Source organism: Cucurbita moschata, unplaced genomic scaffold (genome assembly GCF_002738365.1).
Source record: "Cucurbita moschata cultivar Rifu unplaced genomic scaffold, Cmos_1.0 Cmo_Scf00027, whole genome shotgun sequence".
In the NCBI taxonomy this organism is placed as follows: domain Eukaryota; kingdom Viridiplantae; phylum Streptophyta; class Magnoliopsida; order Cucurbitales; family Cucurbitaceae; genus Cucurbita; species Cucurbita moschata.
The window spans coordinates 1,101,073-1,116,547 of record NW_019268543.1 but is presented as its reverse complement, the minus strand read 5'-3'; the positions used below and the strand labels follow the sequence as shown (position 1 = coordinate 1,116,547).

The 15,475-nt window shown below is 36.8% G+C and overlaps 5 protein-coding genes across 8 annotated transcripts; 2 read left to right on the top strand and 3 right to left on the bottom strand.

Moving 5' to 3' along the window:
• The first annotated feature begins 385 nt into the window (after positions 1–385).
• On the top strand, positions 386–4,749 carry LOC111462496 (putative pentatricopeptide repeat-containing protein At2g02150). The gene is made up of 4 exons (XM_023106087.1): positions 386–555; positions 1,157–2,282; positions 2,526–3,708; positions 4,310–4,749. Exons 2-3 carry the CDS (start codon positions 1,173–1,175, stop codon positions 3,570–3,572), a joined length of 2,157 nt encoding a protein of 718 aa, XP_022961855.1. The 5' UTR covers positions 386–555; positions 1,157–1,172; the 3' UTR covers positions 3,573–3,708; positions 4,310–4,749.
• On the bottom strand, positions 4,046–6,157 carry LOC111462506 (CBS domain-containing protein CBSX3, mitochondrial-like). 2 transcript variants are annotated; one of them, XM_023106100.1, is made up of 6 exons: positions 6,051–6,157; positions 5,639–5,906; positions 5,476–5,554; positions 4,605–4,678; positions 4,462–4,522; positions 4,046–4,330 (listed from the first exon to the last, which is right to left on the bottom strand). In XM_023106100.1, the coding sequence occupies exons 2-6, from the start codon at positions 5,897–5,899 to the stop codon at positions 4,188–4,190; spliced, it is 618 nt and encodes a 205-aa protein (XP_022961868.1). In that variant the 5' UTR covers positions 5,900–5,906; positions 6,051–6,157; the 3' UTR covers positions 4,046–4,187. The 2 variants fall into 2 exon arrangements, with proteins under 2 accessions (XP_022961868.1, XP_022961869.1); XM_023106101.1 differs by having other exon boundaries at positions 5,642–5,906.
• A 442-nt stretch (positions 6,158–6,599) lies between these two features.
• On the top strand, positions 6,600–8,085 carry LOC111462498 (pollen-specific leucine-rich repeat extensin-like protein 2). The gene has a single exon (XM_023106090.1). It carries the CDS (start codon positions 6,613–6,615, stop codon positions 7,915–7,917), a length of 1,305 nt encoding a protein of 434 aa, XP_022961858.1. The 5' UTR covers positions 6,600–6,612; the 3' UTR covers positions 7,918–8,085.
• Positions 8,086–9,822: 1,737 nt separating this feature from the next.
• On the bottom strand, positions 9,823–11,121 carry LOC111462508. 3 transcript variants are annotated; one of them, XM_023106104.1, is made up of 2 exons: positions 10,281–11,000; positions 9,823–10,171 (listed from the first exon to the last, which is right to left on the bottom strand). In XM_023106104.1, exons 1-2 carry the CDS (start codon positions 10,387–10,389, stop codon positions 9,927–9,929), a joined length of 354 nt encoding a protein of 117 aa, XP_022961872.1. In that variant the 5' UTR covers positions 10,390–11,000; the 3' UTR covers positions 9,823–9,926. The 3 variants fall into 3 exon arrangements, with proteins under 3 accessions (XP_022961872.1, XP_022961871.1, XP_022961873.1); XM_023106103.1 differs by having other exon boundaries at positions 10,266–10,996; XM_023106105.1 differs by lacking the exon at positions 10,281–11,000 and adding an exon at positions 11,025–11,121 and having other exon boundaries at positions 9,841–10,171.
• Positions 11,122–11,205: 84 nt separating this feature from the next.
• On the bottom strand, positions 11,206–13,970 carry LOC111462507 (protein RER1B-like). Its single transcript, XM_023106102.1, has 4 exons — positions 13,789–13,970; positions 13,125–13,497; positions 12,188–12,368; positions 11,206–11,522 (listed from the first exon to the last, which is right to left on the bottom strand). Exons 2-4 carry the CDS (start codon positions 13,472–13,474, stop codon positions 11,469–11,471), a joined length of 585 nt encoding a protein of 194 aa, XP_022961870.1. The 5' UTR covers positions 13,475–13,497; positions 13,789–13,970; the 3' UTR covers positions 11,206–11,468.
• Between the last annotated feature and the right edge of the window lie 1,505 nt (positions 13,971–15,475).

Here is a 15,475-nt window from a genome sequence, read left to right as displayed (position 1 = left end):
ATCTGACATGTCATATATCGCCAATAAACAATATATGGTGTTGATTTTAACCCATGCTAGTTGAACATCGGTATTAAAGAAAATATTGACTTAATAAATAAAGAAGTTTCTGTAAATTAAAAAAAAAAACTTGCAAATTAACGTCATAAATCAAACTAAATTATGAAAAGAAATTAACTTTTTTTTTTCTTTTTAGTTTTTCCACATATTAAAAAACAATTTATTTATTTTTTGTACGTAAAATGTATTTTTTAGAAGAAATTTCAAAATTTAAAATAAAAATGAAAATTTCAATGTGTAAAAAAAAACCTAACATTCCATTTTTAATTTCAGTTTCCCCATTTTTTCCTCGTCGTGCATTACCATCAGATTATTATTATTTTTTTTCTTTTTCTAAACCCTATTTCAGGTTCAGTCACCCCCTCCCTCCCATTTCTCGTCACTGCACACTGCACGCCGTCCCTGCTCGACGCCGTCTCAACGGCTGCCGCCACACGCTGCATTCTCAGCTGCCGCCGTCTCAGCCTTCCGCCGCTTATTTCTCTGATCTGCAAGGTTTTATTATTATTATTATTATTTTTTATCTTTTTTTCGTTGGGTTATGTTGGTTTATTCTCTTCACCTACGGAGGAGAAAACAAAGAATATATATAAATTTTGTTGTTTGATTTGTTCTTCAACCAATGCTCTACTAGTCTGAATGAAAAATAAAAACTAAGAATTTATACCTCACAAATTATAGAAGGCAAAAAAAAAAAAAAAAAGAAGGATTGAATCAGTTCATAAAAAAGGGGAAAGAAGAAGAAGAAGAAGAAGAAGAAGAAAGAAATCCACCTGACGTTTAGTTGGTTATAAAAAAAAAACTTGTTGAAAGAACAGCTGATTTGAAAAGGTTGAAATGATTCATATCAATTGAAAAAATATATATATAGAAAACTAACCTTGAGTTTTGAGTTTATTTGAATTGGATTGAGTAATTGAGTTGAATTGAGACACAGGGAGTTGTTTGCATATGAACTAGCTAGCCTTATTTTTTGTTTTCTAAAAAGAGTATCTTATGGGGTAGAATTGGAAGCAGATTTTCAAAAATTCAAGATTTGAAATCACAGTTCATTTCAAATTCCTTGTTTTTTTGTTTTTTTGTTTTTTTTATACAGGGCTAAGGGACCGAAGATGAGCCTAAATCATTTACTCCTTCGTCGAACACTGAAGAATTTTTTGAGAATCAATGGCAACTTACTTCGTCAGCAATCGGCTGTCAACATCAATGTGACTCGCACTTTCATCACATCACCTTCATTTTCTTTGCTCGATCCACACTACGATTGTTATTCTTCAGTTCCTGTCAGGAATTTTGAGCTTGGAAAATCGAATTCAATTTTCAGTAGGTGCATTCACTCCACTGTAACTAAGTTGAGTGATGCAGCAATGGAGCCAAAACTTGAGTCTGCAGATGTTGAGGAAGATGACGGATCAATGAATGAGTTCTTATCCAGATTTGTCTGGATAATGCGCGGGAAGATTTCTGAAACATTTCCGGATTATGATAAGAAGACAGTAGATGCAATGCTTTTGATGATTGTGGAAAAACTAGTATCTGAAATGGAAAAGGGTAGCTTTGAGCAGTCATTAAAGGCTTCAACTGAGAATCGAGATTGGGACCTAAGTGAGGATTTGTGGAAGACAGTAAGTGAAGTTAGCAACATGGTTTTGGATGATATGAAGAAGGCTACAAAAAAGGAGAAAATGAAGGGTTTTCTGCTGTCTGAGGAAGTTCAAGAAATGTGTAGGTTTGCTGGGGAAGTTGGCATTCGAGGCGATATGCTGAGGGAATTTAGGTTCAAATGGGCCCGTGAAAAAATGGAGGAAAGCGAGTTTTATGAAAGTTTGGAGCAGCTCAAAAAAGAGGCTTGTACCCAGGAAGAAAACAACGATTCTCCGAGCAGTGTAGAGGCTGCATCCGAGGTGAAATCCGAGGCTGTTTCGCTTCCCAAAAGGCGAGGGAAGATAAAGTACAAGATTTATGGTCTTGATTTATCTGATCCCAAGTGGAGTGAAGTAGCAGACAAAGTCCATGAGGCAGAGGAGGTGTTATGGCCCCAGGAACCGAAACCAATTTCTGGCAAATGCAAACTGGTCACGGAGAGAATTCTTTCATTAAATGATAACGAAGACCCATCGCCATTATTGGCTGAATGGAAAGATCTTCTTCAACCCACTAGGGTTGACTGGATCGCCTTACTCGACAAATTGAACGAGAGTAATAGATTCTTATACTTGAAGGTAAAAAACATTTCTCTTATTTTCCCTTCTTGCCTTGTGTTATTGTCAATTTTATTGTCCATTTTAAATTTCACTCAGTTACCCTATTTATCTACACGTTGCTCGGTGGAACACTTTTGATTGCTGGTGTAATGCATTAGGATTTTTTATCAGTGAATCTTTTCTACTCCATGTCAAAACGAACGACATAACGTTGAAATTAGTAAGACCCTAAGTTTAATTTGTTGCTTATTATGAATGAAGGTTGCAGAACTTCTTTTGAGTGAAGAGTCTTTTCAGACCGACATCCGTGACTACTCTAAGCTTGTCGATGTCCATGCTAAAGAGAACCGCCTCGAGGATGCCGAAAGGATTCTTAAGAAGATGAACGAGAAGGGCATTACACCAGACATTTTGACAGCCTCAGTTTTAGTTCATATGTATAGCAAGGTGGGCAATCTTGATCGTGCAAAGGAAGCTTTTGATACCTTAAGGAGTCATGGGTTCCAGCCAGATGAGAAGGTTTATAATTCCATGATAATGGCATTTGTAAATGCTGGACAACCCAAGTTGGGCGAGTCGCTGATGAGAGAGATGGAAGCAAGGGACATTAAACCCAGCCAGGACATTTACATGGCATTACTAAGGTCATTTTCCCAACGTGGTGATATTAGTGGCGCTGGAAGAATTTCCGCTACTATGCAGTTTGCTGGCTTCTCGCCAAGTTTGGAGTCATGTACATTGCTCGTTGAGGCATACGGGCAAGCTGGTGATCCCGATCAGGCAAGAAACAATTTTGACTACATGATAAAAATTGGGCACCGGCCTGATGACAGGTGCACTGCAAGTATGGTTGCAGCCTATGAAAAGAAGAATCTGTTGGACAAGGCTTTGAATCTTTTACTACAGCTCGAAAAGGATGGATTTGAGCCCGGGGTTGCAACTTATGCCGTTCTTGTAGATTGGTTGGGCAAGTTGCAGCTGGTCGATGAAGCTGAGCAGATATTAGGCAAGATCGGCGCGCAGGGTGATGCCCTCCCTTTTAAGGTTCATATTAGCCTATGTGATATGTACTCGAGAGCTGGGATTGAAAAGAAGGCGCTGCAAGCTCTCGGGGTCTTGGAAGCTAAAAAGGAGGAGTTGGGACATGGTGATTTTGAGAGGATCATAAATGGACTCGTAGCAGGCGGGTTTGTGCAGGATGCTAAAAGATTGCAGGGTGTTATGGAGGCCCAGGGTTTCACTGCTTCCCAATCACTTCAAATGGCTCTGAGGACATCTCAAGCTCTTCGTGGCAGGAGACTGCCTTGAGATGCTTTCTCGACCATTTATAAATTTATTGAAAATTCGTTTCTACTGGCGGAAATGTGAATATTTACCATCAACTAGCATTCTATGGCAAAGCTAGTGGCTGGAAAGAATTGGCATCTCAGCATTTCTTTGCCAGGTAGTGTTATTTACCCTTGTTTTTCTTCTCCTAAATGCTTGCCCCTTGGATGTCATGTATTCTATGGCTACATTCATCATCCCTTGGTTCGATGTCAGGTATGCCGACGCATAACAAACCAACGTTTTCTGATTAATCATTTTTCGGTTCCTATTTGCTTCATGTCGTACCTCATGGGTTGGCTTAGTGATCAATAAGGGTCGTGGGTATAACAAAAGGTACATAGAGAGAATGAATTTAATCCATGATGGTCTCGAATATTGTCGGGTAAGGTGTATGCAAGCTTGTCGGGACATTCACAAATACGTAAAAAAAAGAGATGAAGGATTTCACGACATGCTTTTATAACTGGTTCTTTTAAATTTTATGCTTGTTTGCTTACATGGTATTCACTATCAGGTTCTTGTCTCTCAATAAAGCATGCTTTCTGTTACAGTAGGTACTGAATCATGTGTTCTTAAATTTTTAGAACTCGATTTTTAATACGATTCTCCTTTTATATACTCATTTAGTCGCTCGAGTTCCCCATTTTGCTGCTTTACCACTGCTTTGACAACATCTACTACAGAAATGATGCCAACTAGTTTGCCATCTATCACAGGAACATGTCTTATGCGATTCTCTGCAAATGCCAAGAACTTCATCTAGATTATTCTCTTCTTAGATGGTCGTTGATGCAGCTGGAGAAGGAGCTGACTTACATTTTATATGGTAAATTCAGAATCTAGAGGACACTGTTCTTAGTATTTTTACCTGTCATAAGCTGCATTGCTTTAAGGATGTTCGTGTCGGACGTTACGGTTACTAGTTTGTCCTGTTCGTGAAAATTAAAAATGTGTTAGTGAGAACTGTTGTTTGTAATCTGGTTTTGTAGCTGAGGGAAGACAGAAAATAACCTCACAAGTCATTATTTCCCCAACTTTTGTGTATATGGGACATCTCCCATCTGCTATTATCTTCTTCAGATAGTCTGGTTAGGAGGACCATAAAAATACAGCAATTACCAAGTTTATATTCATGGAATAGAGAACGAAAATTTTTAAAATCTTGATTTAATTTTTGGAATTTGCTTAGAATTCAAATGTGTTTTAGATGAAGGCAAAATTGTTATTTATTTAGTTTTTTTTTTTTTAGGAATCGATCATAATTTTAAATATTAATTTATAATGCTTTATGTGTAATTTTTTTTGTATCTTCGAACTTTCTCATTAGTATGCTCGTTCTATGACTAAAACATACTGGATAATGCCCCTACGGGGAACTTACTGGGCAATGGTAAGTTCGATATGGTGAGATAATGTAAAAATTAAGTATACTACGTGTCACAATCACACTTTGATGGCAGCGAACTTGATTGTGTGACACTCACTTCTAGCAACAAGTGACTTAAGCCTATTTGTTTTTGTGTCACTTACGGCCAAGCGACGTATGCTCGAGCCTCTGGCTTCAATTCAAGAAAAAAGTTTTAGAAAACGGGGTCGAGTCTCTGGCCCCAGTTCAAGAAGAAAGTTTTAGAAAATGGGGTAGAGAGATTTTGAAAGAGAGTGTAGAAGCGACGTATGCTCGAGCCTCTAGCCTTGGTTCAAGAAGAAAGTTTTAGAAAACGGGTCAAGCCTCTGGCCCCGGTTCAAGAAGAAAGTTCTAGAAAACAGGGTTGAGCCTCTGGCCCCGTTCAAAAAGAAAGTTTCCTCTATTATTATGTTATGATATTTTCATAATACTATCAGCATTTGTAATATTTTCCTATACTATCAGCATTTCAGTTACCTCCTTCCGTTACAATTCCGGCGATGTGTTGTCCTTCAGGCTTCAACACCACCAACGATCCAACGTTGTTTCTAGCCATCTGCAGCAAAGAAAAATTCCTCAATCTTCTCAACAAGAAAAGCTTTCGAGCTTTTTGGAAATGGCGAAACCGAATCAAACTCGCTACATTTTGCACGGTATCAATGGCCGCATCATCCGCGCTGCAGGAAAACCACGAGGAGCCAATACTTCCATCTCCATTTCTCGAAACGATCTCCGCCACGGTAATATTCTCCAAACCTTTCAGTGGAGAAGACGAACCTCTTGATTCTGATCCTTCCAAAATCTTTTCCACTTGATTCGTTTCTCTCCTACACGAGTGATGCGAGTTCGCGATCTTCAACGTCTCTTGCCACGATCGTATTGCTCTCACGATCCCCTGCATTTTGGATCTGTTTATCAAAGGTTCGAATGAAAATCGTTAGTTAATTCAAATATTTTCTTATTTGATTTATTTATGAGTATTGTTGAACGATATTTGATCGTCTCTGTTCAAGCGATTGAAGAAACTCGTGAAGATTAGCGCGGAAATTGACCTAGAATCTGGATTGGACTGTGATAGGAAGCTCCGTTGATGATGAACATAAGGTATGCTCTATATTCCATGGCGATTTGAAGTAGTATAAACAGGAATAACTTGCAATTATCATTCATCACATTAAGAAACTAATTTGATTAGTGCACATCATTCTTTGCTTTTGCTTTACATGAATGTCTTGCAATCATCGATCATGATCGATCTCATCATGAAACTAACTTTTCAATTAATATGGCTTCTAGTGAACATTCCTTACTTCAATAATCTGAAAATGAAGATGTATTTCTTATAAACCCGTGGTCATCTCTTTTGTTAGCTAATGTAAGACTCTCTCACAACAATCCTCAACATTTAAAATCGTAAAGTTTAGGATTAAAATCGTAAAGTTTAGGATTGGACGATGCTGTTGTTCGTAGAGAAGGCAAGAGCCTGCCATATTCTTTGTCCAACAGAAAGGTAAAAGAAAGCTAAAGAATGAAGCTCTTATGCAAAAGCTAATCCAAAAGTTGAGCAATGTTTCTTAAGTATCCAATGCCAAATTATATATAGCTTTGGCCAGGATGCCTTCAATCATAAACCCATCATTCCTTTACTCTCTGCATTCTCCTCCTCCTGTAAATGAGGCCATAGATGAAGCAGAAACTTCATCTCCCCCGGCCGATACCGTGCCGAACATTCGGCATCAATCAGTCCAGTCTCCTGAGATAAAACCAGAACAGCCTCCTTTAGCACCAGCTCAGCCACCTGAAAGAACTGAAACTATGCCTATGCCTATGCCGCCTCCTGCCAATGTTCGTTCTAAGTCACCATCACATTCTCGAGCGAAAAACCAAACCCGACTGGTTTCCAAGCCTCCATCGCCATCGAAAACAACCCCTCAATCTTCAGTTGACTCCAATAAGTCCCCATTAGTATCAGGCAAAGCCTCTCCATCTCAGGAGGCTTCTTCAAAGCCTCCATCACCGGCAGCTACAGCTCCTCGACGCCGAATTGTTTCAAAGTCACCGTCTCCGTCGTCGCAAGCATCACAATCAAGATTCACAGCTGATTCTCAGCCTCCATCATCTTCAAGATCAGCATTTTCACCTCAAACTTCATTAGAAAACCAGCCTGAAACCAAGGAAGACCTGACATCTAAGAACAATTCCAATCCCCATTCGAACAAGAACTCTTCTAAAACCCCAATCCAATCGGATCAAACCATAGAAAATGGCTTAGAAACCTCTCCAGAATCACAGGAACAGTCAAAAGAAACTAAGGAAAATCTGGAAAAGGACTCCAAACAGGAAGAATCCATGGAAGACTTAGCCAAAGCTTTTCAGAAACTAAACATCAAATATTCAGACAAAGAAAACCCTAAGAGTTTCACAACACTCATAGGCAACAACAAAGGGGCATCAATGCACTTACTCTCCGGCGAACCCAAAGCCGATAGTTCAATCCACATCCACCGCCAGTATAAGAACAATCCAGTTCAAATCGCTAAAAGTTTCACAGAAATTGAAGGAAATTTCAATCATAAAACACCCCAAGATTCAAGAACAGAAGAGAATCCAGTCCAAAAGTTATGTATCAACATCAATGTTCAAGATATGAACAACTCAATCATGTTAGATAGCTCATTTACTGAGAATGATCCTGGAATCAATTTGAAATTCCCTCGAGAATCAACAAAATCCAAAGATGAATTACAGGTTGCAAAACCTGCCCAGAGGGTTACCCATGAACCCGCTGTAAGACGAAGATGCCTGAGAGGGCTGTTAATGGAGTCGAGCGATTCTGAGGTTGACAACCCAGAAAAGCCCCGACGCCATGGCTGCCGCTACTCTCGTGGCTGCAAAGGAAAAAATGTCGAAACTCTGTAATCTCCATTGCTTCTGGGATTTTAGTTTCTGTTTTTCAGCATCTTAAGTGGTTGAAATTTCTGGGTTTTGTGGGAGTTTTGAGCTTTTATGGAGTTCTTCTTCCCATTTGGATTGTACTCTGTTCTTGAAAGATTGAAGTTAAATACAAGATTGTTCTCATCTTGCACATGGATTCTGCCATGAAAATTATACCCAAATCTTCGGAACTAAAAAATATTTTCCTTTATATTTTATACTCCAAAAAAAAAAAAAAAAAAGAGAAGAAGAAAAAAGCATATGATAATACAATAGCCATCGCCTTTATTTTGAATCTAGAATTTGAAATAGTTGTATTAATGAAAACTCTCCCATACATACACACCACCAACAAGAACAGCTTAACTACCATAGAAATATAGAAATATGGTGATGTGAATGATGGAAAAATAAGTAATAGAAAGAACATTTCTTGTTCCTTCTTCTGCAATCTTAAATATAAAATTTACACTTTAAATATAAATTTAGAATTTTAATAGAATAAATCTATAAAATTCAACGTTCATATCAATTAATTTATTAGTTTAAAGTTCAAATTAGTCCATTGAAAAGTTTGTCATTTTTCCTTTTTTTTTCTACTCCTTTTTAATTAGAATATCATATAGTAGTTGAAACTTCAAAATCAACCTCGTTAATAAAAAAAAGTATGCTTGAAGTGATTTTTCGAATTTGTTTTTTGTGCTTTTGTAACGATTTTTTTTTTGTGAAGGTTATGATAGTAATCAGAGTAATTTTACGAAAATTTAAGTCTTGATCGAGATGGCGTCGAACAATAATTCTAAGGATGAATTTATATTGATAAGGTCGGGTTTACTTCGAGAAAAAAATTATTTTAAGTGAAAAAAAAAACAAAAACAAAAGGCGTTGGCTTTTTGTCAAATCACTTTAACGAATAACATTACAACTGGCGTTTGTTGTTTTAAAATAATACAAATTGCTTCTTTATCAATTCTAAATGGTTTGTCCATTTTATTATTAATTATTTATTCATTTCTTTATAAATTAATTACTCTTCATGCCCCACATTTTCCTTAATAAAAGCTTTTTTACCATGCTATATTTATTTATTTGATTCATAAGCTTTACTTTAATATCAATTTTCTTCATCATAGGTAAATTTTGAGGTAATAAAAAACACATCATGATTCCACAATTAGTCGATAAATTTTGATTTTAATGTTGATAAAGCATATCAATTCGATTATTCTTATATTGATATTTAATATCTAATAATTATTCAAAATTTGTCTGATTTTAATTTAAACTTGCAAGTAATTTTGTTTAATATAAATTATTTGATAAATTTTTAGGAAACTAATTTTTAAAATTTTGTTAATGATATTAATTTTTAAGAAAATTGATTTAAAAAGCTTTGATTTTGCACCCTACAATCAATTGGAAAAATGAATCTTATTATTGATTTTGATCCCTCTTAAACAGGTTGTTGAATTAGGTTGGATTAAAACTCGAACGGGTGGTTGAATTAGGTTGGATTATAACTTTGTGTCGGTAAGTTTTTGTTTTAATAATTTGAATCTTTATAAATTCTATTAGTATAATAATTAAAATAAAATTTGTTGAGAAATTAGAAGGAAAATGAATAATTAAATCATTTCAGGAGAATTATTAGCATCACAAAAAAAAAAGAAAAAAAAAGTAAACTAATTAAATTATATTTAATAAATAAGTCAACAAATTAATTTCCTATGTACGTAACATTAGAATAAATGGCTTAGAGATAAGAAAGAACAGTAAATAGAAAACCAATACATTTATTTAAATTTTCTTTAATTGCTTTATAGCAACAAAGAACAGGTAAAATATTTACAAACAATTTCCTCTTTCATTTTTTTTTAATTTACCAAAAAGGTCAAAATAATTTTTATTTTTCCAACAAACAATATGGTGATTTTTTTTTTAATTTTAAAATAAATAAAATATTCAGAGACTGAATTATATCCTACCAGCCTTAATTACTGTGCCTCTTCCAATCCCTTCAACATTGTCAATATGACTTTCCCAGCACCAGCCATGAACCTCCGAACCGGAACGGCGGCACCCGGAGGCGTAGTCGGAGACGGCGACAGCGACGGGGCTGTAATGGGAGTGGGAATCATCGGCGGTGTGGTTTGTTGTTCAGCCAAAACTTTCAACATCTGAAATTTTCTGGTCAACCCCACAACTTTTCTACTCATTTGAAACCCTCCATTTTCGCCATCTGCAAAACAGAGAAAAAAAAAAAGGTAAAAAATGAACACAGAGCTATATAGAAAAATGGAAGAAGAAGAAGAAGAAAGGAGAATGTATGTTACTAAAGGGGAGTTGACCGGTGACCGATGAGGGATTCGAAGTGTCGGAGAGGAGGAGGAGGGCGGGAGTGAGGATGGTGAGGAGAGACCAGAAGAAGAAGATTAACACATAAGCTCGAGGGTTCATTGGTTGTTGGGAGAGGGGAGAGGACAGCAGACGGCGGACGGCGGCGGACGGCGGCGGTGGGGGGTGGGTTCAGCTTCAAAAGGGATATCTTTTCTTTTATGCTTTAAAAGCCAAAGGCAAAGGTAATGAATTAGCTGGCCATGGGGTTATGCTTATTGCGTATGTAACAATTTTTTATTTTTAATTAATCTAATAAGAGAAGTCAAGTTAGTTAGTTGAGAACTACCTGTTGGGAAGGTTTCCATCACTACTTAATAACACAAGTGGATGGATAATCTTTTTTTTCTTTTTTTTCAAGAATTAAATAAGTTATTATTATTTTCTTGGGTTTTTTCTTTTGGGTGTTTCCTTCTCAAAGAGAGTTATTGTTTCTAGCAATTAGGTCATTTTGTTGGTCAGAGGAACTGGTTTTGATTCCTTTGGTCCGCTAATTTTCATGCTATTCTCTTCTTCTTAGAAGTTTTCTATTCATGGGCTTCACCGAAAAGGAGTGAGAAATATTCAAATTTCTAACATATTTACCAAAATGAAAGATAAATAAAATATAATGGAAACTTGTTTGAAATAAAATAAAGCAGTCCAGAAGCACGCCTAGATTGTTTAAAAAAACAGACAAGAAGCAGCAATTCTCGAACCTGGGAGAGCCCAGAAGGCCAGTTCCATGTCTTCTTGTCTTCTTGTCTTCTTGTCATCGTCTCAAACAAAACAACAAACATTATCACTTTGCCATTTTAGAGCAAAAGACTGACAAGAAAACGAGAACCCAATAAAAATATTAATTGGACATTTCATTTTTCCCCATCAGAAAAATAATAATAAAGATACAAACGAAAAATTATATGCCATATTCTATAGTAATAGAGCCTATAGTCCTAAACAAGATAAACACGAAGAAAAACTAAGTATAGGATGTGTTGTGGTCTACAGGGAAATGAGAAAAACCTATTACAACATCCACATTACCACCAGAAGCCTGAATTCGTACTTGTCAAGAAGCACGTGCTTGTTTAGGAAACCCGAAAGAAGAATGCGAGTGCTGCACACTTTGTCTACTATTAACCAGAGGGGCAAGATGAAACTTAGTCTCTTGAAACGCCACTGCTACTTGCAGAAGACCTCTTTCCCGAATATCTCTGCCACAAAGCAAAGGAGAAAAGTTACATAGTTACAATATTTGGCCCGAGAAGCAGGAGCAGGATGGGTGTTCAACGACTACTGGAAAAAGGTTCTATCTCTCTGTGAGAGGATGTGCTGATGTGGAGTACATGGCTACAAGCTCACCAATAACAGATATTGTTCTATTTGGGCTTTTCCTTTCAGGCTTTTCCACACCCTTATAAAGAATGTTTCATTCTCCTCTCCAACCGACGTGGGATCTCACAATCCACCTCCCTTTGAGACCCAACATCCTCGCTGGCACTCATTTCCTTCTCCAAACGATGTGGGGCCCCCTAATCCATCCCTGTTTTAGGCCTAACATCCTCGCTGGTACATCACCCGGTATTTGGTTCTGTTACCATTTGTGACGACCCTAAGCCCACCGCTAGCAGATAATGTCCTCTTTGAGCTTTCCCTTTCGCACTTCCCATTAAGGTTTTTAAAACACATCTACTTTTCCTCCCCAACCAACGTGGGATCTCACACACTCTCTTTTTTTTTGTTTTTTTTCTTTTTTCTTTTTCTGGGGGCAGGAGGGGTGCTACTGATTTTTGGCCAAGTTCTCCATCTGGAGGGGTGTGCTCTCTGTATCTATGCGCTGCTAAATGACTATTTACTAGCTAAGTTCATGTTGCCTAACCTGTTTTCCAATGCTGAATGGAATATATTTGTATTTGATCATGTGCATGATTTGGCGCTTCATTGTCAGGACAAATAGAACAATCCAATAGCAAAGAAGAATGGGCCAAAAAACCGGAACATCAAAGAGTGAGAAGAAAGTCATGAAGAATGCAATACAAAAAGCTTTGGTGATGGCGTACCTGAAAATAGAAAGGGAAAAAAGGTTTAAGAGTTCATTTAGTAATCAACACAACTAAATGATATCAGTATCTGATACTGCACATTTCACTCCAACATCATGCAATGATAAGAATTTGCTATAATTTGACACTTGAATAGTCATAAGAGTCCACTGTAATCATCAAAGCAAGCCAGTATGTAATGCTGCACAACTCACTAACAGTATGTAATGCAGTAATACTTCACAATTCAATTAATGTCCATCCCCAAGAAATGCCAAGTGTATAAAATAAGGATGACAATTGACAAGAAAAAACGCATGTCCATGCAATAACAAGTTTTTTGCAATATGTTTACACTTGGAAAGGAGCAACTTACAAAAAAACGTTAATTCGGATATATCTTCCAAATATAAAGCCTGAAATTTATACGAGCCTAAAAAATAAACATAAATCTTTTCCAAGTGCAAGTTATATATAGATAGGTATAGATATACGCGAATTGTTTTGATATAACTTTTTTACAGACTGGGTGATGTCCTTGGAACTTTATCTAATACAATTAACTGCATTCCAATTACAACATTTCGAAATAAAGAGCGAGAAAAGAATACCAAGTGCTTCATCATATGGTAGTTTCCAGCAATGAAATCTTTTCAATTATTGCTAGAAAAAACCAGAACAAGTTACTTGATAGCTAGCCAAAGCCATTTCCAATGTTAAACGCAATGAAATTTCAATCGAAGTTATCAAAGTAGCTAAAGGAAAGAGGAATACCAAAACTTGAACTCCGGAAGTCGGCGTATGAACGGCCTAAACTCATCAGAACCTTTAGTAGGCAAGGAAGCTCCTTCTAAGACGTCGAGTTCAGGATCAACCTTGGGCGATAGAAAGCCAATCAAGAGATTCAAGATATAGATTCCCAAGCCATATGAAACAACATAAAACCCTTGAACATAGAAAACACGCAACACATAAATTGCTGCAACAAGAAGGGTTCCCAACCACCTCTGGACAGGGTGAGGAGTGGATCGATCCAAGTAATACTGAAACGCTCTGGCAAAATCGTTTCTCCACTTGGCCAGAGGTGCTACTGCAGAGGCCGCGTCGTCCCCAACTCCTTCCATAAAAATATATCCGCTAATAAATCCTTCAAATCATAAAAGGAACGGCATTAGGATAATAAAACACGATCAACAGCAGAATAAGAGCATCAATCTCATCAATTGCCCAGAACAGCAAAAGTCAAATGAATTGTGAATCTACAGCTTCCTTTCATTTTTCATAACCAGAAACGAAATGGCAGTATCCGAACCATTATCAATCGAAGTCCGAAAGCAGTTGGCTTATAACAACAGAAATGGAATCGGAGATGGCAAAAGTTCAGGAGAATTAGGGTTCAGAAAACAAATTGAGAAAGAAGCAGAAACCGAAACCTAACCTTGAAAACCCGAAAAGCAAGGGGAAGAACAGTAAATGGATGAGAGAAGAGAACAGAAGAATTGAATCCGTATTAGGGAAGTAGCAATGATTAATGAAGTCGATTCCGTTGCCCCGTTTCTCAATCGCTTCGATTTTCTTTCCAAGCTCCCTCTACGATAAAATATTCCCCCTATTTTTCAACAGAAATTCTTTTCTTATTTTTAATATTATTTTCCTATTATGATTTCTCTCTNATTGATGGAGGTATAAAAAAAAAATGTAGTAGGTGAAGACCCGGACCCACTCAATTCAACAAGCTAATGGGTATGATGGCTATGGCGTTGCCGAAATGTAGAATTGGTCCTCGATTGGTGGCGGTGGGTGCCGGTGGATTGAGTTCGTCCTGCTCATACCTGCCCCCAACTGTCTGGTTGCTTTGCGTGCAAATTTAATCGCCCACAATTTTGACTTTTTCATTCAACACCATCCTTACAAAATTTGCCCACATCCAGAGGAGCTGTTGTTTTTCTGTTCTTCATTTCTTCTTATTTGGTCCTTGTTTCTTCCTTATTTTTATCGTGAGTTGAAGAATTTGATCTGCATGGTATATATAAAATATTCTTAAAAACCTTTTGAAATGAGGTATATATAAAATATTCTTAAAAGAAAAACAAAACCCTAAATTCTATTTTCCCCGGTTTTTTTCTTCTCCCTCTCACTGCAGTAGCCGCACATCTGCACCCTTTCTTTTAGCTCTTTCCTTCGTCTTTCATATACCCTCCCTTCCACAACTCAAACCGGCCCCTGTGCAGCATTCTTGTACAACAGCCAATCGTCGAGGTTCGTTTACACTCTCATCTTCCGTAACCCCGTTCTCTCAGTGGATCATAGTTCGCAAGGTTTTTTTTTTTTTTTTTTTTTTTTCATTTTTTTTATCTCCAGAAAATGATTTAATTAAGTTAACAAAATGAATTTAAACCGGGATTTGTAGTCCATTATCATCCATTTATAATACTCCGTTCATCTTACGAGAATACCTATAAAACAAGTCCTTATTAATTTATTTTTTTATCACAATCTTTTGTTGTTTTTGATTTTGATCTCACTGATATATTATCTTATATTCAGTATATTTAGCCATGTTATGTCTTGTGTGTAGTAAAGAAATAGGGAGGCTCCATTTGAGTAAAGAACTATTTAATTTTGAAAGACGTGTTAAAAGATCACTAGGGTCAAGTTCAATAATTATATTAGTCAAGCTCAATGATGGTTTCAGACCATAGAAATATCATTTCTTTGTTAGATGAATACGTTCTCTACAATTGTATGATATTGTCCATTTTAAGTATAAACTCTCGTGGCTTTGCTTTAGACTTCTTCGAAATGACTCATATCAATGAAAAAAGTATTCCTTGATTATAAATCCATAATCATTCCCTAAATTAACCGACGTGGACTTTCATCTAACCCTCTTTACTATGTTTGTCTTCAAATCTCAAAAAATACCCATATACCCTTCTTCCATCCTCACTATTGAGGAGAATATTTTTCACATAAAGTTGAAATAATTGGTCCATTTATATTTGTTGCGATAGAGAGTACCTGAAGAGTATTTAACCATCCACATCCAACCAATGCCTTTTTTAAGAGCTTGTGACTCCTCTAGAGTGGATGCTTTCCATTGAGCTGTCTTCCTAAAGCTTCTT